At 38.3% G+C, this 27,668-nt stretch overlaps 1 protein-coding gene across 4 annotated transcripts in view; it reads left to right on the top strand.

The window, feature by feature from the left end:
• ESRRG (estrogen related receptor gamma) overlaps nucleotides 1-21,891 on the top strand; it is a 569,800-nt gene extending 547,909 nt beyond the window's left edge. For all 4 annotated transcript variants that reach the window (XM_006736794.3, XM_081825170.1, XM_006736791.3 and 1 more), the window contains 2 exons: nucleotides 5,513-5,782; nucleotides 17,994-21,891. In XM_006736794.3, the coding sequence (XP_006736857.1) occupies nucleotides 5,513-5,782; nucleotides 17,994-18,238 (515 nt within the window). In that variant the 3' untranslated portion in view covers nucleotides 18,239-21,891. The remainder of the gene's footprint in view (nucleotides 1-5,512; nucleotides 5,783-17,993) is intronic.
• The last annotated feature ends 5,777 nt before the right edge of the window (nucleotides 21,892-27,668 follow it).

The following is a 27,668-nucleotide window of genomic DNA, read 5'->3' as shown; positions in this document are numbered from 1 at the left end:
GTCAAGTTTGCCACATAGATGGAATTTTTTGAATTGGAGTTCTTTCAGATTTTCACATTTGTCCTATGAAACCACTATTTTAAAATAATGGTTTCAGGGTGCCTGGGTGGCTCTGTCATTAAGTGTCTGCCTTCGGCTCGGGTCATGATCCCAGGGTGCTGGGATCGAGCCCCGCATCGGGCTCCCTGCCCCGTGGGAAGCCTACTTTTCCCTCTCCCACTCCCCCTGCTTGTGTTCCCTCTCTCGCTGTGTCTCTCTCTGTCAAATAAATAAATAAAATCTTTAAAAAAATAAATAATGGTTTCATAAAATCTCTGTGAATCCTACTTGAAGTATAAGAACGGGAATAAAGAAACAGAGTTATCAGGGAATCAACAAATGTTGAAAAACAGAATCAAATTCCAAGAAGGGGAGCTATCCCATTTTTGTCAGTTATTCTTGTATTTGACCCAAACTAATTGAAATGGAGTCTGAATTATTGAAATCTGGTTTATGGTCAAACTGAAAGAATAAAGACTCAAAGGATAATAGATAACAATAATTAGATATTGTATCTAATGCTTATGTGCTAATGTAACAGGTAATATTTGTCATCCATAATAAAGTTTTCAATAAAGTGCTTCTGATAGCACCAAGTAAAGATTCCAGCTTTCACGTTTGCACTTGACCATCTGTACTTGCTTAACTCCAGCCCCTACTGATTGCCAGCCCATAAAGTCCATCTCTCTAAAAAGCAGACTAAAATAAAGGTCTCTCTGTAGATGTTAATTTTGTATATTCTATATACACACACAGTGCAACCCCAGAGCTGTGTGTTTTGTGAATCATACAACACGTGTTATGTTGGCTCCTACGTGAAAATAGCAACTGGCTGAAAAATAAAGTTTATCTCGAACAAGGGTTAAGCATCTGTGTATCTGTTGGTAGCTAAGACCAAACCTTAGTGCTATTGTGATTCTTTTCTCCCCTAGTTCCTGTAAACATTGGGTTTATTTGTATGGGAGAGAAAGAATCTAGCTTATGCCCCAGTGCTCACTCAGCTTCTCTCAGTGAATTTCGTTTACCATCTCGGTGAGTCATTACGGCATAATTACAATTCTGGCATGATATGCTATTTGTTGAAAACCGTCAATTTTTTGTGGAAGAGAGAAACTACAGTTCAGAAACGGTGAGCAGGCAAATCAATGCCATGATTAACTGATATTAACAGACACCCTGAAGATTTAAAATGCTTGCTCTCTGTTTCAAGGAAGCAGCCGAGAAGAAAATGCCTAGCAGGGGTTAAACCCCAATGCCTGCACTGCAGCCTATTTCTGTCAACACTACGCTCAGGAAATAAACATTTATGCTTTCTGAAATGAAAGTGTATTTTTGAAGACTAGCCGTCAGATATTTTTTGCCCTTCACACTTTCAAATGCTTAGCCTTTTCTGTAAGTTGACTGCAAAGTGCATCAGTTTGCCAGGCTAAAAAAAAAAAAAAGTGTTGACAAGTGCCCATGGTACCACTGTCATCCTCCAAAGTTTCTAGGGGAAGGAGGCAAGAGGGTTGGCACAAAACATACTTTCTTCAAGCCTATTACTTCAGGGGTACCTGCCTCTTGAGATGCTTTTCAATCCTTCCAAATGATGTTATTCCCAACTGTCATCTGGTTTATTTGGAGCACACTGTATTGCAGATAAACATGCTATTTAACAGCGGGTCAAGGTAGAGAGTCATTCTGCTAGCAAAATGCCCGAGATACATTAAATGGCACTGATTCCAGGATGGAGACGAAGAGAGATCAGGGTTGTCAGCAATATGCATGGAATGGGCCATGGCTGGGGAGGAGAAAAAAATGTGCCATGTATCAATGTATTTTAAAAAGCTGTAATACGGCTGGACATTTAAAACTATAATCTGTCACACACCAAAGATTAAGATCCCGGGATGTACAAAACATGAAGTTCGAACGACACAACAGCGAAGCATATTTTATTTCACTTGGGAGAGAGGTAGCTAAATGGTGTAGGTGCTGAGGACCTCTCATTTGTAGCCCGATTGCTATAAAACACCGCTAAGCGCCGGGCACAGGTGCACACAAGTAATTGTCATTTGGATACAAGCACGGCTACACCAAGAGAGCCATTGTGCTTTTAGAAAATTCCTTAAACTCAGCTTATTTTAGATCTTGGCCATTTAGGCTTTTATACTTAGCTCAGGCGTGCTGGTCAAAATATTATCTTATCCATGTCGTTATGTATGGGAAGTATCTATGGCGAGCACTCCTGCAGGGCAGGTAGAAGTTTGTGGCATTCAAATGTTAGCTCTGTTACGTACTCCGCCTCCTTCGTAACCAGGTGAGCACAACAGTCTCCTAACAAGGCTGTGTCACTGTCACCCAGGTATTTGGGCACGAGCGCTCTTTGTGCCAGCTTCCAGAATGCAGAGGTGTGGTAGGAAAGGGTTAAAAGTATTGCGATTCAGCTCTTTCTAGAGCACGAAGAGATAAAAGTACAGACTTTTATTTACATTCTGGAAAGCATGGATGGTCCCTTTTCCTATCGTTTTTGCAAAATTACACTTCCTTTAACCAGCTGAAATAGATGTGAGGACATCAAGCAAGCAAACTTGTCAAACCTTTTGTGCTGTATCCATCTCCCCATCCTCCCTGGCCTTTTTCTTTTTATTTCATTAAGAAGTGAAAGAAAAAAGTTAGGTTTATAGGAAGGATTCTCACACACACACACACACACACACACACACACACACAGTCATCGACAGAGAGCCAACAAATTGCAGGATCAACCTAGGAAAAAAATGAAATTTTATTGTTTTTTGCTTAATTAAACCCCAAAGAAATGTGCAAAACCTTGTTATGGCTGAAAATTGCGCATTTGTAAATCACAGGGACAAAAGGGCCCCTGTGCAACTTTAAAGTTTCCGTGCACGTAACTGTCGATAGCATGCCTTCTCCATCATCAGCACTAAATTCACATTGATGCCTCTTTTCTTCTCCGTATTGATCCTTCCATGAGAACGTAGATTTGTATCTGTTAATTAATGCGTCCTGAAACAGCGTTTGTATTAATCAGGCAGATAAGAAAAATTGGATGCCTGCATCCTCTTGACAACCGTAAAAGTGCTGGGCCTGATAAAATCGTGGACGGACCTCAATAAAAAAGTTCCTCCTTCCACTCAATAAACTAATCATCCTGCTTTTAATTATTCGGCAGAAAGATGTGTGGAGATTGGAGAATGTGTAAATCTATTTACTAACAGCAGTGTCTGGGAGGGAGAATAGGGCTGTCACAGGAAGGTGCTCTGGGCGACGCACTCTGTCCATCTGCTGCAGCAGAAAAAACTGCTTGGGAGCATGGAAAGGAGCAAGCACACGAAGGCAAAGGGAGAATACTCATCCGTTTTGGCTCATAACTTCCTAAGATGATCATTTATTTCTTCATCTGTTTCATTTACAAAACAAATCCCAACCGTTCCCTTTGCTTGAGTTAGACATTTGGATGTGCGTCGCATCTCTTTTCTTGTGGGGGGAGTGGGATAGCAAAAGGAGCAATATTGGTTTGTTTGCTGTGAGTGTAACAGTCTCAAGATCGAAAGCAAATGGAACCTAACCTAGTCAGACTAGGTCATTATTTTTCTCTTTGGACTCTCTCTTGAATATATTACCACATGTTTTAGCTCTAATTCTAATAGGAAATTTATGTAACCCCACAATGGGATGACCAAAAAAAGAAAAGGAGTGGAAAAAGAGAAAGAAGGATTGACGACGCCAATTCAAAAGAAGATCTGTCATGTAATATGTAAATGGCTTGATAAACAATGAAAGAGATGCTTTTTACACGTCTTAAGACCCGCCTTTAGTAAAAGCTGGACTAAACCCTCTTGATGATTTTATTAAACACTCCAGTTAATGGTGCCAAGTGGCAAACCACTAGTTTTCACCAACAGGGCAGGAAATCATTTTCTTTTCCTCATTGTGCAGTAGTTTCTAATATCACATGGGATGGGAACAATTTGATATGAATAAAAATGAGACAAAAGCAATGACCATAAACAGTAAACTAAGAAGATTGGGCAGCAGTGGATAGTAATGATTTGGGTAGCAGGGTCTAGAGAAGGAGTGAAAATAGATTTTACAAGTTGCATTGTTAAAATTTTCTCCTTCTATAGAATTATTGGTGGCAGGATCTTAAATCATAGTACTATTGTCCTCAGTAACTGTAGGGGTGGTTGCTCACCCTTGGAATCCCTGGGCATTACCAATCCCTGGGCATAAATTATTACTAGAAATGAAAGTGAAGATTTAAGAAACATTTATTTTTTAGAACTCTTGGAAAAAGTATGTGGCTGATCATCAGGTATCTTCACTAAGACTTCTGTTTAGAATCCAGATCTAGTCCCTCTGAGATATAAATAAATATTTTTACTCCTAACTAGGTTTAATTTTACTACTTCCTCTTTCGCTATTGAACCACATTTTCTTTTCATTTTTTTGCATGTTCTCTTAAGCTCACAAGGAACTTTAAGCCTGTACGTGTGTTATGTGTGAATTCAGACCAGATTGTTCGTGAAGAATTAAAGGACTCATCCAGATATTTCAGATAAAAATACTATTTAATATAGCTACATTTATTGAATGCATATTATAAATTAGTATTTTGCTGGGTGTTATTTTGTATGTCCCCAAAACAAAAATTGAGGTGCAAGTAAATTGTCTTGCTCACGGTGAAAGAGCCAGTAGCTCAGTGGGGCCAATATTTAAACTGAGGATCTGGTTCTGCCTATATCCTATCCATGGAACTCCAGTGCCGCCATATTTAACTTTTTAAATAACTTGATCTTAAGAAGAAGAATAAACTGCAGCTTTTTGATTTGGCGGAGAGGCCAAGCTGCTAAGTATTCTACTCTCTTTTATACCAATAAACACCACTGTAAGAGGAATTCGTGTTATATATCAGTGGGTGCAAAATATCCAGTTAAGAAGGTTCTTTGGGGTATACGAATACTCATTATTCACTGAGCATCTGACTATTACAATGAGAAATGTTTCCAAATTGCACTCTACGGTGTGAGTCTAAACTGTTTGTTTTCCTTTATTTGGGAGCTCTTTTTTTGTTGTTTGTTTAACTTTTATGTTGTTTTTCAATAGTAGTTGTTAGAGATGAAGTGGATGAAAATCTGACTTTCTGAAAGACATTTATAAAAACTGTAGCCAGAAATAGATTATATTTAAAGGCTACATATTATTTTCTTCTGAAATGAAAGAAACAAACCTACTTTTCTGTTATACTCACTTGTGTCTATAAAACCTATAAAAAACGCCAAGAAATTGAACTGGTTTGTGACTTTTACTTTGCCATTCGCAAAATGATCAGGGGAAAATTTAAGAGCATCTAATCAAAGCTCAGCATAATTTTGAGCACTGATGCAGAAGCCAACTACCATATGAAACTAATGTTGCATTATGAAATTATGGCTTTAAAGTAACTTGATCTGCCCATCTTCCCATGCAGGCTTCTCCACGCTGTCCCTGGCGGACCAGATGAGCCTTCTGCAGAGTGCTTGGATGGAAATTTTGATCCTTGGTGTCGTATACCGATCTCTTTCATTTGAGGATGAACTTGTCTATGCAGATGATTATATAATGGATGAAGACCAGTCCAAATTAGCAGGCCTTCTTGACCTAAATAATGCTATCCTGCAGCTGGTAAAGAAATACAAGAGCATGAAGCTGGAGAAAGAAGAATTTGTCACCCTCAAAGCGATAGCTCTTGCTAATTCAGGTTGGCATATTGACATGGTCATTGTTACATTTTTTAATATTTCAGTTTTACCCTTCCCTCGACTTCTTCAGGGATTTGCTAAACCCAGTTGTAAATTCTGTATGAGACAGCAAAATTATAGTCATTACAGCTTTCTAGTGAAAAGTTAGAAATAGGAGAAGTCCACTTGAATTATTTTTATTATATTTACTTCTTGAAAGTGGTGAAACTTTTACCAGCCTGTGCATTTCCGAACTTGTAGTGTAAATGGACGGTCTCGGGACAAAATTACCTTCATTTTCTTGTAGGCACAAGTGAAAAAAAGTGTGCACGGTGGGTACGCAGAAAGCACTTTTCCCCCCTCATAAATGCACATTTGCAATTGGAAAAACATATGTAGTGTTGTTTTTCATTTTGTTTATCAAAGAATACTCTTGTTTTCTTGTATTCTGGAATTCTGCAGAAGGCAACTTCTGCTGGAGTATTTCTCCGAGAGGTCCACCTATGCAGTAAGGGTTAAGAATTATGGGAATAAACAGTCTTTACATTTGAACTGAAACGTACTAAAATAGCAACCTCTGATAAGTAAAAATCGTTGCTGCTTTGTTGTTTTTCCCTTTGTGCCTCTCCTAATGCTTTATTGTGGTCTTAAGTCTCTTTTAGCATTTGCATATAGTTCAGGATATATCCCTCCTTAATGACGTGCCGATCTTTAGATACCTGCGTGTCAATAACGTGCTCTGATGCTATGTACCATTGACAGTCACACCGTGCCCCTCCATCTGCTTTTGTTTTGACCCTATCTTTGAACTTTATCTTGGTTGCTGGCCAGTAGTTTTCCCTTTAATTACAAGAAGGAAACTGTCAATAAAATCTGTTAAATGGGATGCAATGAGTGGCTTGAATGGGCGGACGGCTATTTGTTCAAATTCTGCAGCATTCAAGGTATTGACAGTTTGTTTTCTGGGGCCATATGTGACGATCAATCTCAGGCTGGGCTCAGCCGCGCTGAAAAATGAAAAACCAGATTGCTTTTGCTTACTTGTGGATGACGACTTTGTGATTTGGCGCGGTCCTAGTGAGATGAGACCCTTCTGCCCAAATTGCCCCCGTGAGAGCCGGGGACGCGTGACTGTTTTTAGAAATAATTTTTAATTGATTTTGTAATTAACAGTTCATCTACAATATTGATGCATGCATCCTTGGACTGATAGGAGGGAAATTGTTTTCAACAATGAAGTTGTACTTTCCTATTTGTCTTCATAATGGAGTTTAGCATTGCATACTTTTAATTGCTGAGCACACCGTTCACCTCCCTTTTCCTCCTCCCCTGTGAAACTGTAACATAGGTTTCTTTATGACAAGTGGCACTGTTGCTGCAAACATCTCAGATGCCCCGTGTCTGGCTCTCTAGAAGACCAAAGTGGGAGATGGGAGAGAAATTTTCCGAGAATTTATTAGTTTGCATGGACTTCGTTTTATAGAATCTCTCGTCATCAGATGAAAAATTCTGTAGCAATGGTTTGGGGAAGAATTTCTGTTTGGTAGTCACATAGTGATTCTAATTGAAAACGTCTACTTGGTCAATTATGTTTAAAATCCAGCAAACATGTTTTATATCTTTTATATTACATAATGCTTTTTTAAATTATTAACTAATTGTGAGTGTTGAGCAATGCTAAAACTTGATCAAGATTGCTAAAATCTTATAATTTTAGGTGTTAGATATATACTTTATGGCTGTGGATTGTAATTTAGAGTACCTGAATTAATTAGTAGCAGCATTTCTGTCTGTTGTTTAGAAGTATAATCATTAGTGTTTTGATATGTAAATATTCAAATACCACAGACCCTGCTGTTAGAAGGAGGAAGTGACCTACTTGAGAGCAATGACTGGTGATTAGAAAGTCTTTAAAGAACTCCTTAGTTGGTTTTCTTGTTTAAAACCAGAAATGGTTAACAGGCCCTCTCTTTTTTCTCTTATACTGGTAGTGAGTAACATTAACTTCTTTCAGGAAATTTCTCCATGTCACAAAGTTATTGTGCAAGTGCTTGTAACTTTTTTTAACTTCTCAATACCAAGAAAAGTTAATTGAATCAGAGTCCATAAGAAAGGAGAAAAGATTAAGGAATATATTGATGTCTAAATTGTGCCACCTCTCGTGTGCTGTATAAATATGACCCTTCTTTCCTGCATTCAACCCCCAAACCGCACCATTTTAGCATGGGATAAACCACTGAGAAATCTTTTCTTTTTTTTCATACTGTCAATATGATGCTATTTTATTCCATTTTTTGACCATTACTTGGATGACAGTAATAAAGTTATAGATTCATTCTTGCTTAGATCCAGTGATTCTTAAACTGCTCAAAAGTACATCAGTATGAAAAATGGTTTCAGAGATACCCTAAAAAGTTCATAGTTTTTCTTTCAATAGTTAGAAATTTCAGATGATCGTGAGTTTTTGTGCAAAAAAAAAAAATTCAATTTTAGTGTTATATTTATAGATATCTTAGCGTTCCCTTTATGGCTGTAGGTATTAACAACCAATGTCTCATTAATCTCAATTTCAGCTTATTTTAAACATCTGCCTTTATTCAGTAATTATTAATATTGTGCTTATGCTCAGGAAACAGAGAATTGTCTTCTTGATAATACCTGTCATATATTTTTGTAGCTCTGTTTCTGGCATATGTGAATTCAGGAATACTTACAGCACCAGGAACACCATTGGAAGAACTTTCCCTATCTTAAAGGATATGGGCAAAAACAAACAAACAAACAAACAAAAAAACAAAAAAAACCCAATATATTATGAACCAATACTGTCATTCTCACAATCAAATATTTGGAAACCCCAAATAATTGTCCCAATTATTTTTGAAGGTAAGAAACTCACAGGCTCACTTAAACTATATACTTTCTTACTTTTGAGCACCAACTTTCTCTTAGGCAGTTATTTTCTCCCTGATATATCTTTGTGCAATTGAATTTATTTTTTTAAAAGATTTTATTTATTTATTTGACAGAGAGCACAAGCAGGGGGAGCAGCAGAGGGAGAGGGAGAAGCAGACTCCCTGCTGAGCAGGGAGCCCGATGCTAGGCTCGATCCCGGGGCCCAGGACCCCGGGATCATGACCTGAGCTGAAGGCAGACACTTAACTGACTGAGCCACCCAGGCACCCCAGGGTGCAATTGAATTTAAAAAGGAAAATCTGAGTCACAATGTTAACATTGTAATAATGTTGTTAGGCCCCGTTCTCTCATCCGTACACCAAGAAGTTAGACTCATCTCTAGAATTCTTTCCATTTGGGGAGTTTTATGATTCTATAATTAATTTTATGTCTTCATTGGAAAATTTAGTGAAATATTACTACATGCATTTTGGGTAAGATGATTTCATGTGATTCTATTGTCTCAGTTTGGTTCTATTGATTCTTATGTTTAAGAATTTGTTTGAAACTATTATCACTGACCCCAAGGAGATATATTCATTTTTATATAGTAGAAGACTAAAGCAGTTTAAGAGTAAGAATTACTTTTAGTCTGGTCATTCTCTTTTGCTCACAAGGCCCTCCAGCTTCACAGCTGTCACTCATCCCAAGTGGTATCCCCAGCCCTGCCTCCAACCTGGAGCCCTGTGAGCCCAACTCATTCAAGAATAAACAGAATCTATGCTTAAAGCTGACTTTTCTTTTTATTTCTACACCATACTTCTAGAATAATAGTATCTGTTGATATAAAGCTGTGAGTAATATTTTGGTCATCAATTTCAAATCATAAGTAATTATAACCACATCCTGACAGTATTTTGTTCTTGAAAACAAATGTTTGATGTGTAGAATTGTGATATAATTTCAAGGGATAGAAAGCTTATGATTACTGTAGGAGACTGGAAGGAGGGCCATCTTTAGTCATATAAGTTTGGTCTCGTTTTTCAGTCTTTTTTCATTATCTCTCCCTTGGGGTAGCCTTTTTAGATATTTTTTCTTAATAAGTCCCCAATGAAATATTAATATCATGAAAATATATATCTGTTTGTGTACTGGATAGGTATGCATTTTACCTAAAAAGAGAGATTTTCCCTACTTTCCAATTCCAAATTTTACTTCCTTTAAGAATGCGTGCTTTAATCACATAACTGTTTTCTTGTCTGTAACATGAGGCAGGTGAATAATGTCTCATATTGCTAAATGGCCTAAAATTTTTATGTCAGTGACTTTTAAGTGAGGGCCGTGAGTTTGGTCACATATTTTGTGTGTGGTTATGTGTGTATTAATGCTGAATTTGTAATATAGGGATATTAATATCTTCATGGATCTGAACAATTAGTATAAAAGTGAAAAACCTCTTCAGTCCCTTAGTATCTCCTGGGCCCTCAAACACAATTTTATTGAAATTTTGACTAAATTTGCTGATGTGATATTCTAGACCTAGTTTTAGATATTGATCAAGCAATTATCCTTTTTTTAGAATCTTTCTGTAGACATTTCTTTTTTTTTCAGCTTTTGCTGGGGAATCTCATTTGATTTCCATGACATGCCTGTGAGGTAGACATGTCCAATAGCATTTTTGCAGGTAACTGAAGCAAGATGATAAAGATGTGTTACCACTGTGAGGCAGAGGGTTGGACCCTCTGTCCCTTGCTATCAATAAGCTATTTCTATTCCACAAATAAGTAGATAGGACGTCTTTAAAAGGATCAACACAGAAGACTAGCCAATGCAATTTTACATCTGCCAACCGAAATTAGTACTTTTAATTTAGTTTAGAATTTTGCACTCACTTTATCTTGCTGTCTTCTTGGAGTTCCCGTAGTATAAAACCACTCTTGAAAGTGATAAAAAAGATTTGGAAACAAAATGTTTACTACCTTTATAGGATTTAATAAGAAATAAGTATGGGTAGGTCTTTTGTGGCAGGTAGATATTTATATTTAACTTTTACCCAGACCAAACCATAATTACTACTCTCTGGGAAATCAAAATTACGATTTTCCATCTTCTAGTCTACTTTTCTTTGGTTTTTGCTCAAATCTGCCATCGCTATTTGGATTATTTCAGTTTTGCTTAAGATGATATAATTGAGTTGAAGTGGGTGGTGGTTTTATTTAATGTAACCTTTTAATTTCATACCTATTATGATATATCAAATTTTTATGTAAAAAGTAAAGGTAGGTTTTCAGGTGTTTCTTATGTTCAGTGCTCGCTATGCCTTGACATAGTGTAAGAAATATTTGCCACAAGTGTCTCTGTGCTTCCAATTGCGTAATAAGCACATAAATACAATTGCTTTACTTCTAGGGAATGACATAATATAACATTATTTTCATTTACAGATCTTAAGATAATGACTGATCCCTTATAAAAAGGTCATTAGCATGGTGCAGATCATTTATGATATTGTGGAAGATTGAAATATTTACCACCCAAGTTGCTATCAACATTCACTTGTTGTTTTAAGATTTACTTATTCATTTATTTGAGAGAGAAGGAGAGAAATAGAGAGTGCATGAGTGGGGGAAGGGGCAGAGAGAGAGGGAGAAAGAGGAAGCAGCCTCCCTGCTGAGCAGGGAACTTGACCTGGGTGGGGGTGGGGTCCTCCATCTCAGGACCCTGAGATCATGATCTGAGCCCAAATCAAGAGTCAGATGCTCAACTGACTGAGCCACACAGGAGCCCCTCAACATTCACTTATTGAGTATAATTGTCTTTATCACTTCTAGTAGAGGGAGTTAGAAAGCTTCTGGATAGGTGTTAGATATTGGAGGGAGAGAGAGGCCTTGAGTACTTGTAGAGAAATAAGAGTCTTAGCAGGGAATTCCGATTATGCAAGGTAAACAGAATAATGGGAACAATAATTTGGGATTTATGAGAGGGAAGCCGGGAGGAAAGAAACCAGGGGCTCTGGATCTGTGGTTCAACCCCTAATATAAACACAGTAGAGGAGTGATTTGTGGGGCTGGTATAAATGTCGAAGTCCGGCTTGATAGCCAGAGCCAGAAATGAGGAAAATAGTCCTCCCCCCAAAATGTGTATGTCTCAGTGGAAAGCTATAAAATCAGTTCTGTTCTCGCCGTGATAAAGCACGTAATAAGAATTGTTATTACTATTTCCAACATTAGAATTATAATTTTCCTGCATTAGGAAAGACCTAAAATGTCTTTTGATCCAACCTCCTAGTTGGTATGTGAACAGCTTCCTTGGCATTTTTGCCAAGTGTTTCTGCCGGCTTGCTCGGAATTCTGCTTAACTCACTACTTTCCAGAAGGGACCATTCCATTGGAAGTTTCTCACTATCCCTCTCTCCGTCTCTGTCTCTCACCAATTTAATATGAAATAAAACATAGATTTAAAAGAAAAACACACCCAAACAGGATGTATAACTTAAGGAGTGCCTTAGTTTTCTATGGCTGCTCCAACCAATTGTCACAACTTGGTGACTTTAAACAGTACATATTTATTCTCTCACTGTTCTGGAGCTCAGAAGTCCAGAAGCATTTTCACAAGGTTAAAGACTAGATAAAGACAGGACAGTGATCCTTCTGGAGGCTGTAGGGGAGGACCTGTTTCTGTGCCTTTTCCAGCTTCTAGAGTGACATTCCTTGCATTGCTTGAGTTATATTGCTTCCTCCATCATCAAAAGCAGCAGTTTAGCACCATACCTTGCCTTCTTCTTCCTTTGCCTCCTTTTCATAAGGATACTTTTGACTTCACTGAAGACCCTCCTGGATAATCTAGGAGGTAACATTCAGCTTCCAGGGAGGGACCACTTGGGTATCTTGGGGGCCATTTTGCTGTCTGTCACGATGGCAATATGAGCAAGGATGGAAAATGAAAATTTATTAGATATCCAGAAACCCCTCCATGTGTCTTGTCCCAATCTCACCGCCTGCCCCCCCCTTTCCCACAAAAGTAATCACTATCCTGTTGTGGTTTTTATCACTTCCTCATGTCTCATTATGACTTTATCACTAAATGTGTATCCTCAGACATGATAGTTTAGTCTTGCCCACTTCCAAAAAAAATTTTTTAATGGAGTTTTTAACTCTCCTTTAATCTAAAAGTTCATCTTTCATTTTCATTTTCATTTTCATTTTCTTCCAATTTCTCTGTTGAAGAAGCCAGGGCATTTGACCTACAGAATTTCCCACAGTCTGGATGTTACAGATTGCATACTCTGGGTGCAGTTCATCATGTTTCTCTGCCCTTTGCATTTTGTGCAAATTAACAACTGGATCCAGAGACTTAATCAGGCTCAGGTTCAATCCCTGTGACACCTGTAGGTGGTGTGCTGTTCATTGGGAGGCACACAGCGTCCGGTTGTCTCTATGCTCTGTGAGCAGCTATTGATGCTCATTACCTAAATCCATTCATTGCTGGGGGTTGCAAAATGATGATCTTTGATTTTTTTTCATCTCTTTTTTACATTCAATCATTGGGATACTTATTTTATATAAGTCTGTATGTATATATATATATATGTATATATATATGCTTTTTCTCATCTCTTATTGATGACTGATGATTCAGTTTATATAGGAGCTTGATTCTTTCCCTTCATTTGCCAGTTTTCAAAATAAAGAATTGATGCCCTATCTTTTTAAAATGTCATTATATTCAAATTTATTTAAACATATTTGGTGGATTCCTTCCTTCCTTCCTTCCTTCCTTCCTTCCTTCCTTCCTTCCTTCCTCCCTCCCTCCCTCCCTCCCTCTCTTACTTCCTTCCTTTTTCCCTCCCTCCCTCTCTCCCTTCCTTCCTTCCTTCATTTCTTTTCTTTAGAGAGAGAGCTCAAGTGGGGCGGTGTAGGGGGAGGTGGAGAGGGAGAGAGAGAATCTTAAGCAGGCGCCATGTCCAGTGTAGAGCCCAACACAGATCTTGATCTCAACCTGAGATCATGACCTGAGCTGAAATCAAAAGTCAGACACTTAACCAACTGAGCCACCCAGGCATCCCTATTCAGTGGATTTCAATTAATTGCAATTATAATCCTTTTGTGGAAGCTCAACTTGTCCCATTTTGGGTCAGCAGGAGTCTCTTCAGGTTGGCTTCTGGAATCTTTCTGAATGACTTAGTAGTTGTAGATAGTGTTCTTTCTATCTACTATAAGATGTTCCATACTTATCTTAAATATTTCCCAGCTGAAGCCTGGAATCTAATTATAAGCTGGGTACTAGGTTGCTCATTGCTAATTATTGCATTCCTGGCTTGGCCATCCTTCCTAGGCCTTCTCCGTGGACAGAGCTAGGAACACACAAAATCCTGATTGTGTGTGTGTATGTGTGTGTGTGTGTGTATCTTGGGGATACCTTGTCACTTAGTTTTGTTTGTGAGTGTTGTCTATGGGTTTTTAGTTTGGCCATCTAGTTCTGGTTTTTTTTTTTTTTTTTATGTGCAGATTTGGAAAGATTAAAATATCTTGCTGCCGCCACTGCCATCTTCCTAGAAAGTTTATGATTGGCACCATTTTTTGAAATTCAGGGTCAACTATCGATGTCAATCAAGAGCTAGTTTGCATTACAGTCACCCGGTGTTCCTCAGTACCCAGCCGATGGCAGCCAGGAGGATTGCTCTGTTAGACTCCTTATATTGCAGATAAAAATTTTGAGATCAAATTATCTTTTAGAAAATAGACCTTTGCTCACTTCTCCATCTTTTCCACCATGTGGTGCTTCATTCCTTTAGTGATTGGAGAGTCCTGTCTGCTCACCCCTTATTACCCTATTCATGTGGGCAATTGACAAATCTTTTGCAATGACTCTGAGTCTCACCAAATTTTGCAGCTGTAGGTGTGAGGATATTTAGCTCCCTTCCCAAAGTAATGATCTGAACTAGACATGTTCCTTTATGGTCCCACTTCACAGAATAAAATATTGGAATTCAGTGAAGGAGTTCTATTTTATTATTAAGTGTTGAAATTTAATATATGGTTGACAATACGTGCATCATGTGAACACTGGTTATCTTTTGAAATCTGGATTCTTTTAGAATAGCAGTCTGGTTTTGTAGTTCACAACCCTGGCTTGGCTGTAGAAGCACCTAGATATTTAAAAAATACGGATGATGCCTTGGATCTAGTTAAAATTTTCTGTTTAATAGGTCTGGACTTGGGCCCAGACATCCTTGTTTTTAACCACTCACCCAGTGTTTTTAATGGATAGGCTCACCGTGTCTACTTAGTTCCTACGCCTATGATTCCCATGATTAATTTTCACTGGTTTTCATTAGCACAATACTGGGACCATTTCCTTTAAAATATACAGTTAAAAAGAAACCAGCTTCAACAACCAAAGCTAAATAATTATATAAATCAATGCAGTTCTATTGAGCCTAGCATAAATGTATAAATGTAGCCCAAAGAGCAAAACAGAGATTAAAGCCACAGAGCCAGAACTTGAACTAGGATCCCTAATGGAGATTAATATTTTCTTCAGCAGTCTGCCAGCTGAATCATGGTCTAATTAAATAGTTCAGATTTAGTGAGTTTGCATTTAAAGTATTAGCAGATACGAGAATGGGTAAAGCTAAAATGAGTTAGAATCTTTTCTGTAAATGGGAAGTTAAATTATCATAGTAATTTGATTAAATCATTTTTAAATCTCTCAAGCTAAATCACAGCCTTTAAAGAATAGTTTGAAGTCTTAATTGCTGTTTGTGAGCATATCTCTCTGCTATTTGTTCTCGCCTCATTTCCTGTGACATCCTATAATATATCTCCTGCTGGGCAAGAGTAGTGGGGAAGACAAGGCTTGGGGTGGGGGCTGAGGTGACTCTGCAGTCACTTCAAGCATTTAAAGATCTGCCATGGAAAAGAAGGACATTTATTCTGTATCGTTCCAGTATTTAGAACCAGGACCCAAGCACGGATGTTGTAGACAAATTTGGAAAAATCTGAGGAAGACATTTCTAAGGAGCAGTTCTGTCCCTTATAAAATAGAATGTTCCACATACATCTGGAAATGTCTTCATTAGGAATGTAGAGAAGATTCTTGATGAAGATGGAGGTTGAATAAAATGGACTCAGAAGATCATTTTAACTCATTTTTTTTTTAACAAAGGAAATGCCACGTGCAGTGGTATGCGTTCTAGCAGCATATTTTGATACAAAGAAACCCGAGTTAGACCTAACTATGTTCAGATTTTTTTTTTTTTTTGGTCTGGTGGGAAAATAGTTACTTCTTTTAGTAGTGTCTGTAAAGATGCAACTCCTCTTCTCCCTATCCATTTATTCCCATTTTCACTTCGAGTGCTTTGAGTCCCAGGACAGATTGGGTAAGTCCACCTTATCTACCTTCCCTCATGTGCAAGGTCAGTTTTTTGTGTCCTTGGATGCTCACTATTAGTGTGCGTCCAGGCCCACCATTTTCCCTTCAGATAGCATTTCAGAGGAAAAATAGAAAAAAAAAAAAAAATGCAGTGCGCGCTGTGAGCTCCATGACAGTTTTTCCCTCTCTCACATTGCCAGCCGGTAGACATCTTTGGAAATGATGTGTGCTTGTTGCTGTGAGAAGGCACACAGGAAGTGGATGGGATTGTCTCACTGAAAGGACCCAGAGGGGAGAGAAGCCTGGGTAGAAACAATCTATCGGGACCGGCTAGCTTATGTGTTGGGAAATGTCCTGAGTTCCACACCAGGGACACTATCAACCACTCTATCAACCTTAACAACCTGGAAGAGTTCCTCCTCTTGGCTCATCCAGGCAGGAGTTGACTTGAGTGGTAAAGCCTCCTAAGCCACTGTATTCCAAGTTATTTAAAACTCTTTTTGAGAAACGTGTCATTAACCACCTCATGTAAACAGTGGTCAGTTTACCAATGATATGGTGAAAAAATTTCAGAATGACAGTGTAAGAGAAAAAAAAACAACAAAATACAAAGAAATTTTTAAACATGTTCCTGGTTATAACTGTAAGCCTTTTAATTATGTTGCCATAATTTTTTTTATCATATGTTTAGCCCCTTGATTTTAAATTACACTTCCTCTCTCTTTTTGTGCATGTGACCTGATATTTGAATTATATGAAAGATTAGGCTAACTACATATATCTTAGAGCTCTGCATTCTCAGGGAACGAGAATTATTAAACATGAAGAATCCCCCAAAGACTCCATTATGTGTAATTAACAGATAAACTGTCATCAGAATCAATAAAACGTGCTAAATGATTCAAACTTGTATATAATTGTCTGTTTTAGAGCTAGAGCAGTAACTTTTCTTTTCCCCCACATCTCACATTTCTCAAAAGAATAATTGTGGCAACCCTGTTAACCCTTTCCTTGCTTGATTGAATTAGATTTTTAAATGAGTCACTTAAGGGCAAAGTTCACCTTCACCAATGTGAAAAATATTTCAGAACTCATTAATCTAAAGACTTCGCTTGTTTTTCAGTAGAAGCAGACTGTGTAAGGATGCTTTGATGAACTGTTAACAGTACACTGAAAATCTTGAAAGGATAAGCACTTTATTGTGATTTCTGTATAGTCTATACCAGAACATAGTGTTAAATTCAATGTATTTATTTATTATTTTTTAAGATTTTATTTATTTATTTGACACAGAGAGTGAGAGCACAAGTAGGCAGAGTGGCAGGCAGAGGGAGAGGGAGAAGCAGGCTTTCTGCTGAGCAGGGAGCCCGATGTGGGACCCGATCCCAGGAGCCTGGGATCATGACCTGAGCCAAAGGCAGCCGCTTCACCGACTGAGCCAACCAGGTGCCCCAAAATCGGTGTATTTATACTGAGTTCTTAAAACCTTGGTCATCTACTTTTTGTTTCCTTTTGGGAAATACAGGCTTTTTGAGGGCAACATCATAATTTTAGACAATGTTACCTCCATAGCACTTGGAATAATACTTTCAATAGATGACCTTTGATAATTGTTGAATGGGTGAATAAATATATGAATGAGATAATGAATAAAGTAACCAAGATTGTCATCTATTAAAAGAAAGTCTTCCCTGATTGCTCCATCTTAGGAGGAAAAAAAAAAAAACGCAGTTTTAAATAATGGATATTTTGGTAGTAATTTCCGTGCTCTAAATCCATATTGGAAATCATCTCCTGGAGGGAAATTTAGAAAAAAAAAAAAACAGAGATTTTTTCGGAAATGGAAAGTGCTCGGAGCAAATCACAGCTTAGCGCTTAGGGAATTTCAAGTGTACTGTGGAACTTCCCCACATGGGTTTTGGTTATTATTGACATGATTCTGTGTTGCACTTTGTTGTACAGACTCCATGCACATAGAAGACGTGGAGGCTGTTCAGAAGCTTCAGGACGTGTTACACGAGGCACTGCAGGATTACGAGGCCGGCCAGCACATGGAAGACCCGCGCAGGGCCGGCAAGATGCTGATGACGCTGCCCCTGCTGAGGCAGACCTCCACCAAGGCGGTGCAGCACTTCTACAACATCAAACTAGAAGGCAAAGTGCCCATGCACAAACTTTTTTTGGAAATGCTGGAGGCCAAGGTCTGACTAAAAGCTTCCTGGGCCTTCCTGTCCTGCACGCCGAAAAAGGGAAAATAAACCCCAGAGTGAAGTCGAGGAAACTTAGAGTTTAGTTACCAACATCAAAAATCAACGGACTGCACTGATCATTTAGCAGCAAGACTATGAAGCAGCTTTCAGATTCCTCTGTATCTTCCTGATGAGTGTCTTTCTCCCTTTTCTCATCTTCCTTCTCCCTTCCTTCCCTCATTTTTTTTCCTCCCTCCCTTATTCATCCTCTTCCTCATTTCTTGGCTTCCTTCATTACTGGTTCCCTTTCTCCTTCATTTCCTTCCTTCCCTCTGTCCTTCCTTCCTCCTCCTACTCACCTCCTTCTCTTTTCTTGTCCTTCCCCCCTCTCCTAAATTGAAAATATCTCTAGTTGTAAGGGAATTGTCCCCTTCCTTGCTTTGCCTTTCCCTCCCTCCCTCCCTTCCTTCTTTCCTTCCTTCCTTCCTTCCTTCCTTCTGCTGCTGAACTTTTAAAAGAGGTCTCTAACTGAAGAGAGATGGAAGCCAGCCCTGCCAAAGGATGGAGATCCATAATATGGATACCAGTGAGCTTGTTGTGAACCATAACGTCCCCAATGACTAAGGAATCAAAGAGAGAGAACCAACGTACCTAAAAGTACAGTGCAACACAGACAGATTGACTGAGTGCAGTATTAGATTTCATGGGAGCAGCCTCTAATTAGACAACTTAAGCCACGTGGCATCGGCTGCTTCTTATCATTGCTTTTCCATCCAAATCAGTTACAGCCATTTGATTCCTTAATTGTTTTTTCAAGTCTTCCAGGTATTTGTTAGTTTAGCTACTATGTAACTTTTTCAGGGAATAGTTTAAGCTTTATTCATTCATGCAATACTAAAGAGAAATAAGAATACTGCAATTTTGTGCTGGCTTTGAACAATTATGAACAATGATGAAGGACAAATGAATCCTGAAGGAAGATTTTTAAAAATGTTTTGTTTCTTCTTACAAATGGAGATTTTTTTGTACCAGCTTTACCACTTTTCAGCCATTTATTAATATGGGAATTTAACTAACTCAAGCAATAGTTGAAGGGAAGGTGCATATTATCACGGATGCAATTTATGTCGTGTGCCAGTCTGGTCCCAAACATCAATTTCTTAACATGAGCTCCAGTTTACCTAAATGTTCACTGACACAAAGGATTAGATTACACCTTTTGTGACTCCGAGTAGTCACGTCTATAAAGCACTGCACATGGAGTACAGATCCGTAGAGTGATCAGGAGTGCACCTCTCTACCTGGGAGGTATAGTTGCCATATGATTTCTAGCTGCCATGGTGGTTAGGAATGAGATACTGCCTGTTTGCAAAGTTACAGACCTTGTCTCAGAAGGAGCTGTGAGCCAGTATTCATTTAAGAGGCAATAAGGCAAATGCCAGAATTTGGGGAAAAAAACAAAACAAAACATCAAAGACAGCAGATGCCTGACCAAATTCTAAAACCTAATCTTTATGAGTTTATTCATTTAGGAATGTTTGTTTAAATTAATCTGCAGTTTTTACCAAGAGCTAAGCCAATATATGTGCTTTTTCAACCAGTATTTTCACAGCAAGAAAGTCAGTCAGGTTCCAGACTGTTAAGAGGTGTAATCTAATGAAGAAATCAATTAGATGCCCCCGAAATCTACAGTCGCTGAATAACCAATAAACAGTAACCTCCATCAAATGCTATACCAATGGACCAGTGTTAGGAGCTGCTCCCTGTACTATGTGAACAGTCTTATTCTATGTACACAGATGTAATTAAAATTGTAATCCTAACAAACAAAAGAAATGTAGTTCAGCTTTTCAATGTTTCATGTTTGCTGTGCTTTTCTGAATTTTACGTTGCATTCAAAGACTGTTGTCTTGTTCTTCTTGTGGTGTTTGGAATTCTTGTGGTGTGTGCTTTTAGACACAGGGTAGAATTAGAGACAATATTGGATGTACAATTCCTCAGGAGACTACAGTAGTATATTCTATTCCTTACCAGTAATAAGGTTCTTCCTAATAATAATTAAGAGATTGAAACTCCAAACAAGTACTCATTATGAACAGATACACATCAAAATCATAATATTTTCAAAACAAGGAATAATTTCTCTAATGGTTTATTATAGAATACCAATGTATAGCTTAGAAATAAAACTTTGAATATCTCAAGAATATAGATAAGTCTAATTTTTAAATGCTGTATATATATGGCTTTCACTCAATCATCTCTCAGATGTTGTTATTAACTAGCTCTGTGTTGTTGCAAAACTTTTTGGTGCGGACACGTTTCCAAAACTATTGCTACTTTGTGTGCTTTAAACAAAATACCTTGGGTTGATGTTTCATCAGCCTAGTGCTAGGAATACTGTGTATCTATCATTAGCTATATGGGACTATATCGTAGATTGTGGTTTCTCAGTAGAGAAGTGGCTGTAGTGTGATTCTAGATAAATCATCATTAGCAATTCATTCAGATGGTCAATAACTTGAAATTTATAGCTGTGATAGGAGTTCAGAAATTGGCACATCCCTTTAAAAAATAACAACAGAAAATACAACTCCTGGGAACAAAAGGTGCTGATTCTATAAGATTATTTATATATGTGAGTATTTAAAAAGATTATTTTCCAGAACGTTTGTGCAGGGTTTAAGTTGCTACTATTCAACCACACTATATATAAATATATATGCTATATCCATTGTTTTCACTGTATCACATTAAAGTACTTGGGCTTCAGAACACAGAGCCAACCAACTGAAAACACCAGATGGAGATGGGGAAAAAAGAATCAAGTACAAATTTTAGTTTTCAGTTTAAGTGACTCTCGGCATTACAGAGAACACGAATCTCACAAATAGGAAACACAACTTAAAACGTAGATCTAAAAGAACTGCACGGGCTTTAGGGTAAAGTGCTCATCTTAAACCTCGCTCGAGGTAAGTTTTTTCAAGTTTCAAGCAAGACCATTTACTTAATGTGAAGTTTTTGAAAGTTATAAAAGTGTATGTTTTTGCCATATGATTTAAATTTGTATTTTGCTTCTTTTAGGTTTGTTCTTATTTAAAGCAATAGGATTGTGTGACTTCCTGTAGTTACACTTGTGTTTCAATCAGATCAGATTGTTGTATTTATTCCACTATTTTGCATTTAAATGATAACATAAAAGATATGAAATATTTAAAACTGCTATTTTTCTTATAGAAGAGAAAATGGGTGTTGGTGATTGTATTTTAATTATTTAAGCGTCTCTGTTTACCTGCCTAGGAAAACATTTTATGGCAGTCTTATGTGCAAAGATCGTAAAAGGACAAAAAATTTAAACTGCTTATCATAATCCAGGAGTTGCATTATAGCCAGTAGTAAAAAGAATAATAATAATAATAAAACCATGTCTATAGCTGTAGATGGGCTTCACATCTGTAAAGCAATCAATTGTATATTTTTGTGATGTGTACCATACTGTGTGCTCCAGCAAATGTCCATTTGTGTAAATGTATTTATTTTATATTGTATATATTGTTAAATGCAAAAAGGAGATATGATTCTGTAACTCCAATCAGTTCAGATGTGTAACTCAAATTATTATGCCTTTCAGGATGATGGTAGAGCAATATTAAACAAGCTTCCACTTTTGATTGCTCTTTTGTATCGTGTTTCTTTTTGTTCCCCCCACTAAAGAACGAAATCAATAAACACTGCCCTTTGTTGCTTCCATTCAAAGAGTATCTCTGAGTACCTATCCCCTAAAAATAAAGTAGGAGTTTAAATAAGAGCTATATAAAGGCTTGTCAGGATGAATTCTAGGGTGCCAAGAGACATTTTGCATATTTAAGAGTATGCAAAGTGTCTCATGGCACATTAGAATTCATTCTGACAAGCCTTTATATAGCTCTTATTTAATCTTAAAGCATCTCCACATCATCCTGCATTACTCAAAATCATCGCCTCTATGTCAATGTCATAACAGAAAACTTTCCCCCTATTTTAAGATCATATTAAAACCTGCTAGAGATACCTGTTATTTCCCTCCATCCACAATTAAATCACGGGCTTGCATGGAGCTCGTCAGCGAGCTGCAGGCCTTGTGGAGCAGCAGGGGGGTTGCCGGCCAGATTTCCTGAATGGGAAATCAACAGCGGAGCTTACAGATCTGTGTGCGCGAGGAGGGGGAGCTGTCTTCGAATTCAAGAGGGTTAAACAGCTCTGCTCACAGCAAATGGCCTCCCCTCGCTCTTCTCACTCGGAGAGGTTACGGCCCTTGTTGCTCCGGGTCAAGCTGCGCGTCCACCGGACCCTCCTGGAGCCATCACCGAGGTGCTGATACGTGCTTTCTTGGCTTCTCTGCCGATCTTGAGAGTGTTTTGTCATTGTGTTTGCCCACCGTATTTCTCACCTTTCCGAGGTGGCTGGATCTCTAGCGCAGGCTGGTGACACAAAGGCCACTAAACGCAATCCGATTTCGGGGCGTGAGATTACCTAAATCACCAAGCTGCGCTAGCTGGCAGCATCACGCAGGGTCTTTTCCTGTGTTCGTGTCCTTCGAGTGGCAACAGCTCAGCAGAGGATCCGAGGTGTTTTCCTTTGGGTATTTTCAAAGTACCTGGGCGGAAACTGACACAATGTGAGATACAGACCCAACAGGGGAAAGCGTGTCTGTAATCTTCCAACGAGGTCCTCTCTTAAAAAATATGTAAGTCACACGCAAACGCCTTTATGAACTTGGATGTCAGACTTCTCTTGCTGGTTTTTCTAATTCTGAATTATGACAGAGTAACTTCGCTGGTATTGACGTATTTATCAGAGATGGCTCAGGTGTAAAAGAAAATAAAACAGGATTTTGACATTTTAACATGTTTATTTCTGGATAGATAAACAAGGAATAACTCTGACAAATGGGTTATGTGTTTGTGTCAAGGGATCGCTTTTATTTTCACCTGACGTTTATAAAGGACTTTGCTTTAATCTAGTGGTTCCCAAACTAGTCCACAGATTGGAATCCCCTGAAGAGTGTTCGAGATGCCCGATGTTCGTATCCCACCCACGGAAGATTGGGGTTTAGTTGTGGCCTGGGCTTTTGAACAGTTCAAGAAACCATCTCCAGGGGCGCCTGGGTGGCTCAGTCAGGTGGGCATCCGACTCTTGAGCTCAGCTCAGGTCTTGAGCTCAGGATTGTGGGTTAAAGCCCCACGTTGGGCTGCAGCCCCACGTTGGGCTCCATACCGGGCATGGAGCCTGCTTAAAATAATCTCCAGGTGATTGTAATGTGAAGACAACATGAGAAAATGATGCTTCAAATTTTTGTATGTTACTCATATAGGCCAGGAATATCCAGAAAAAATAAAAACTTCTAGTACCTTGGCTCTGAATTTTTGTGAGAGTTTTAGACTAATTTTTTTAATATCATGACAAAAAGATTCAGCCTTGTTGTTAATCACAAGGCCAATGAAATGCACCTGGATTGTTTTGACTGCCACTTCTCCCAACCCTTCACCACACACTGGCTGGTCCTCTCTTCCCACCCGTTCTTCCCTGGCCACATGGGGGACACATTCTATTTGGTGGCTCCCAAGCCACATCCTCTGGTTATGCCCCATCTGAAAGTAGAGATAGCTGCTCAAAACCTTGTGCAGAACATCTCACGATCCCTTTAAAAAAAAAAAAAAATCCTCATTTGACCCTTCTGTGTGCTTGAAAATGAATTTAGGTATGGCTCAACTACCTGTTTTTCCCTACTGAAAAACAAAACAGGAACAAAATTCGAACAAAATTTATTTCTCAGAATGACCTCTCTTCCCTACGTTTTCCAAGTTGCAGATTTAGGTAAGTAAGAGGTAGAAATGAGAACAGAGATCGAATATTTCACTCTTGGGCCTATGCAAAAACTTTAGGTACACTTTGCTTATTGTGAAGTTTAATTTGTGATCAGACTGGAAAAGAAAAGGGGTCTGTTTCAGTTCCTTGTTTCATCCGTGATGGTTCGCATACTGAATGGCTATTTTTCCACAGTCCCAGAGATTACCGAAGGGTTTAAATCAGTGTTTCAGGCCCTTTCGAATCTGGAGGTCTAGCTTCTTGGGCCCCTTGGTAGGGTGGAAAAAACACAATGAAACAAGTAGCAGCAGACTGATTGCCCCCCTCATCTTATTATGAAACAAAACAGAAAAGAAAAGAATTTCAAAATATAATCCCCCTTTCCCAGGAGTATTTGTCTTGTTCTCCATGAAGTTAAAGGTCTGAAATAATGTGCCCATCAGGGGCTCAATGTTGCATGTCCATGCCAGTTGGTCCAAGGGCTTGTTATGATGGTAATGACCTACTGAAACGTGAGCTTGGATTGCAACAATACAATTGCTACCAGCTCACCCGCTGGGAGAAATATTTTATTATTGTCAAATGTCCTCCATAGAGATTTGTTTTGCCTGTTCCTGTTTAAATTAAATTCAAAGCAGAACTGCATTACTATTTCTCTGGAGTATATTTTAGATAAACAACTAGTCTCAAAATTTAGGATTCCTGGCTAGTTCAAATTTGTTTATTAGCAGAAAAATTACAATAGGTGACACCTAGCTGCAGGAATATTATGATTGCAGCCTCACGAGAGATTTACGTACTAAGTCCGTGACCTAAAAAAAGAGAGAGAGAGAGAGAACTCCCTTTTTCATTACAGATGCCAGCCAGATTAATAATTAACTATGCTGTCAATTGTACAACCTTAAAAAAGAAAAGACGTCCCAACATAGTACTGCATTGCCATAGCATGCCACAGAATTTTGGCTATGAGAAATTTTGCCCCAAGTAAGAAGTGTTTTAAACTTAAGGTCATAAATCAAATGTGTGTGTGTGTGTGTGTGTGTGTGTGTGTAAAAATACTTTTAAATAGCATAGTATAAATAGCACAGAAGCCCAAAGCATGAATCAAAATGCTCTTTGAGCATAATTTATTTTTTCCAATATTATTTTTAAAAAGAATTAAATGTCCTAGAATATACGGAATTCCTGGGATCATTTTTGCCAGAGGCCCTCTCATGCAGCTTTGGCAAAGGACCCTGCGGCAATGAAGCTCAGTCAATACAAATGTTACATGCAGTCACATTAGGCTGGGACCTCACTCTACCAAAAACTGCCTGTTACCTTTGTGAAAAATCACAGAAGCTCGTGTGTTCCATAACAGACTGAGCTTTGGAGAGCTGGTTTTGGGAAATGCAAACAAGCTGTTGGGAGGGGTGACTAAGGACCTAACAGGAAAACATTTCAGACTAGCGGAAGCATTAAATCACACTATTCACACTCCAATGCGATCCGCCATGCTCAGTCAAATTTCACAGTTTTGTTGGGAAGTGAGGAACGATCTGCTATTAAAAAAATAACAGCATAGAAAACCAACATCAGAACAGCGGTTTCTAAAATGAGGTCTAGAGCTAGATAAGGGTTGGGTTTTCTCCTTTTAAATATGTGGTTTCATATCATTACAAATGAAAAATACTAAATATTCATGGTAAAAAAAAAACAAAACAACACCCTGTGGATCCTTTTGTATTAATCTGAGATTTGTTATCTCCACTAGACTTGTATTTTCCCTTGGTCTTCTTCCCTTTGTGAACAAAATGAATCGACTCACCCTAAAGTTATCAACTCTATGCTTTTAAATCAAAACAGATATATAGACTATATTTCTAAGGATATGTATGGCAAAAATCCCTTCCTCCACAGAAATAAATATGTAGGTGAGAATAATTTCCAGGCTGGATAAGAAGTAAAATGATGTTTAGATAAGATGATGTTTTTACAAGGAAGGAATTCTACACCGTGTGACTTCCTTGTTGTTCTGGTTTAGTAAGATTTGATTGTGCTGAAGTAGACTAGGGGTAACAATGAAGAGATGCAGTTTGCCTTACTAGTTTCATGCGTGGATTTTGTATCAGTTATACATGGGTTCCAATCCCAGCTCTGCCACTAACCAGCTATGGGACCTTGTTACTAAAGTCTATTCAACTTCAATAAATGGGGATACATATATACTCTCAAGGGCTTATTATAGAATTTAGGTAATTTAAGAAAATATCTTTTTTTTTTAAAGATTTTATTTATTTATTTGACAGAGAGAGCGAGAGAGCACAAGCAGAGGGAATGGTAGAGGGCGAGGGAGAAGCAGGCTCCCTGCCAAGCAGGGAGCCCGATGCGGAGCTCGATCCCAGGACCCTGGGATCATGACCTGAGCCAAAGGCAGACGCTTAACCATCTGAGCCACCCAGGTGCCCCTTAAGAAAATATCTTGTATTCATTATGGTGAAATTTTTTTTCCCTTTTCCATGAGAGAGGCTGGCTAAGCTTCCAGAATAATCTAATTAAAACTGGGAGAAAAAGTCATTAGGGCAGGGGGGAAATGTAGGTATCTTGGATCCAGATGCATAGTTGCTGCTCTGCGGAACCCCTCTTGAGTGGGCAGCACTGAAATAATACAAAGTCAGCATCCACGTGCCTATGCGCAGCGCAGTTCTACCTAGAAAGCAGTCATGGACATAAGTATGTGCTGGGCACTGTACTAGTTCTTTGAATGCATTATAAAATTTAATATTCCCAGCAGCTTTATCGGGTAAATACTACTAATATCTCCAACTCATAGAAGAAAAAAAGGAAGCTCCAAGAAGTTAAATGACTTGTCCAAGGACCATCTAGTTAGTACACAGTCTGACTAAATTTGAATCCAATTTGTCTGACTCCCAAGACTAGTATCTTAAAACCTTAACTCTGTATTTAACAGTTTCTCAAAATTGGATAGTAGATAATACATCTTTTTTTTCTTATTTGGACATATGGGACACAAGACTGGATTAATCCTATTGCTTTGATCAAGGAATACTGTCCTCATTCTCCGGCAACGAGTTCATTCCCATCCCCCACCATAAATCTCCCTGTGAATCTTTGGAAACTACATAATGTTGGTTTGTGTGCATCAGAATTTTTATATACAGAAATTGTGCTGGGTTGACTATTTTATTCTGTTTCTTATTTTTTACTCTGCACTAGGTTTTTAAGACTTACCCATGTTTTGGGAAGAAATCTGCTGCATATAGTAAACCATTGAAGTCATGCATCACATTTTATCTGTTCCCTTTGTGATGAATGATAAGGTTGCTTTCAATTCCTTAATACAATCAATAATGCAATGAACATCTTGGGGTGCTTTCCCTTATGGACCAATGTAATTATTTTTCTAAGTTATATGCCCAGGAGGGGGGTTACTGAGTTATTGACCATTTGTATGTTTATTTTCACTACAGAAATTATTCTACACAATTAGAGCAGTTTGAACTCCCAGCAGCAGTCTATTTGGGTTTTATTTTCCTTCAGCAGCATAGGATACATTTTGCTTTTAACTTTTTTACTAATTTGATTATTTTAAAATTAATAT

The sequence above is a fragment of the Leptonychotes weddellii genome, chromosome 6, assembly GCF_054177405.1.
Source record: "Leptonychotes weddellii isolate Sample4059 chromosome 6, ASM5417740v2, whole genome shotgun sequence".
Lineage (NCBI taxonomy): Eukaryota > Metazoa > Chordata > Mammalia > Carnivora > Phocidae > Leptonychotes > Leptonychotes weddellii.
This window is presented reverse-complemented; position numbering and strand designations above follow the sequence as displayed.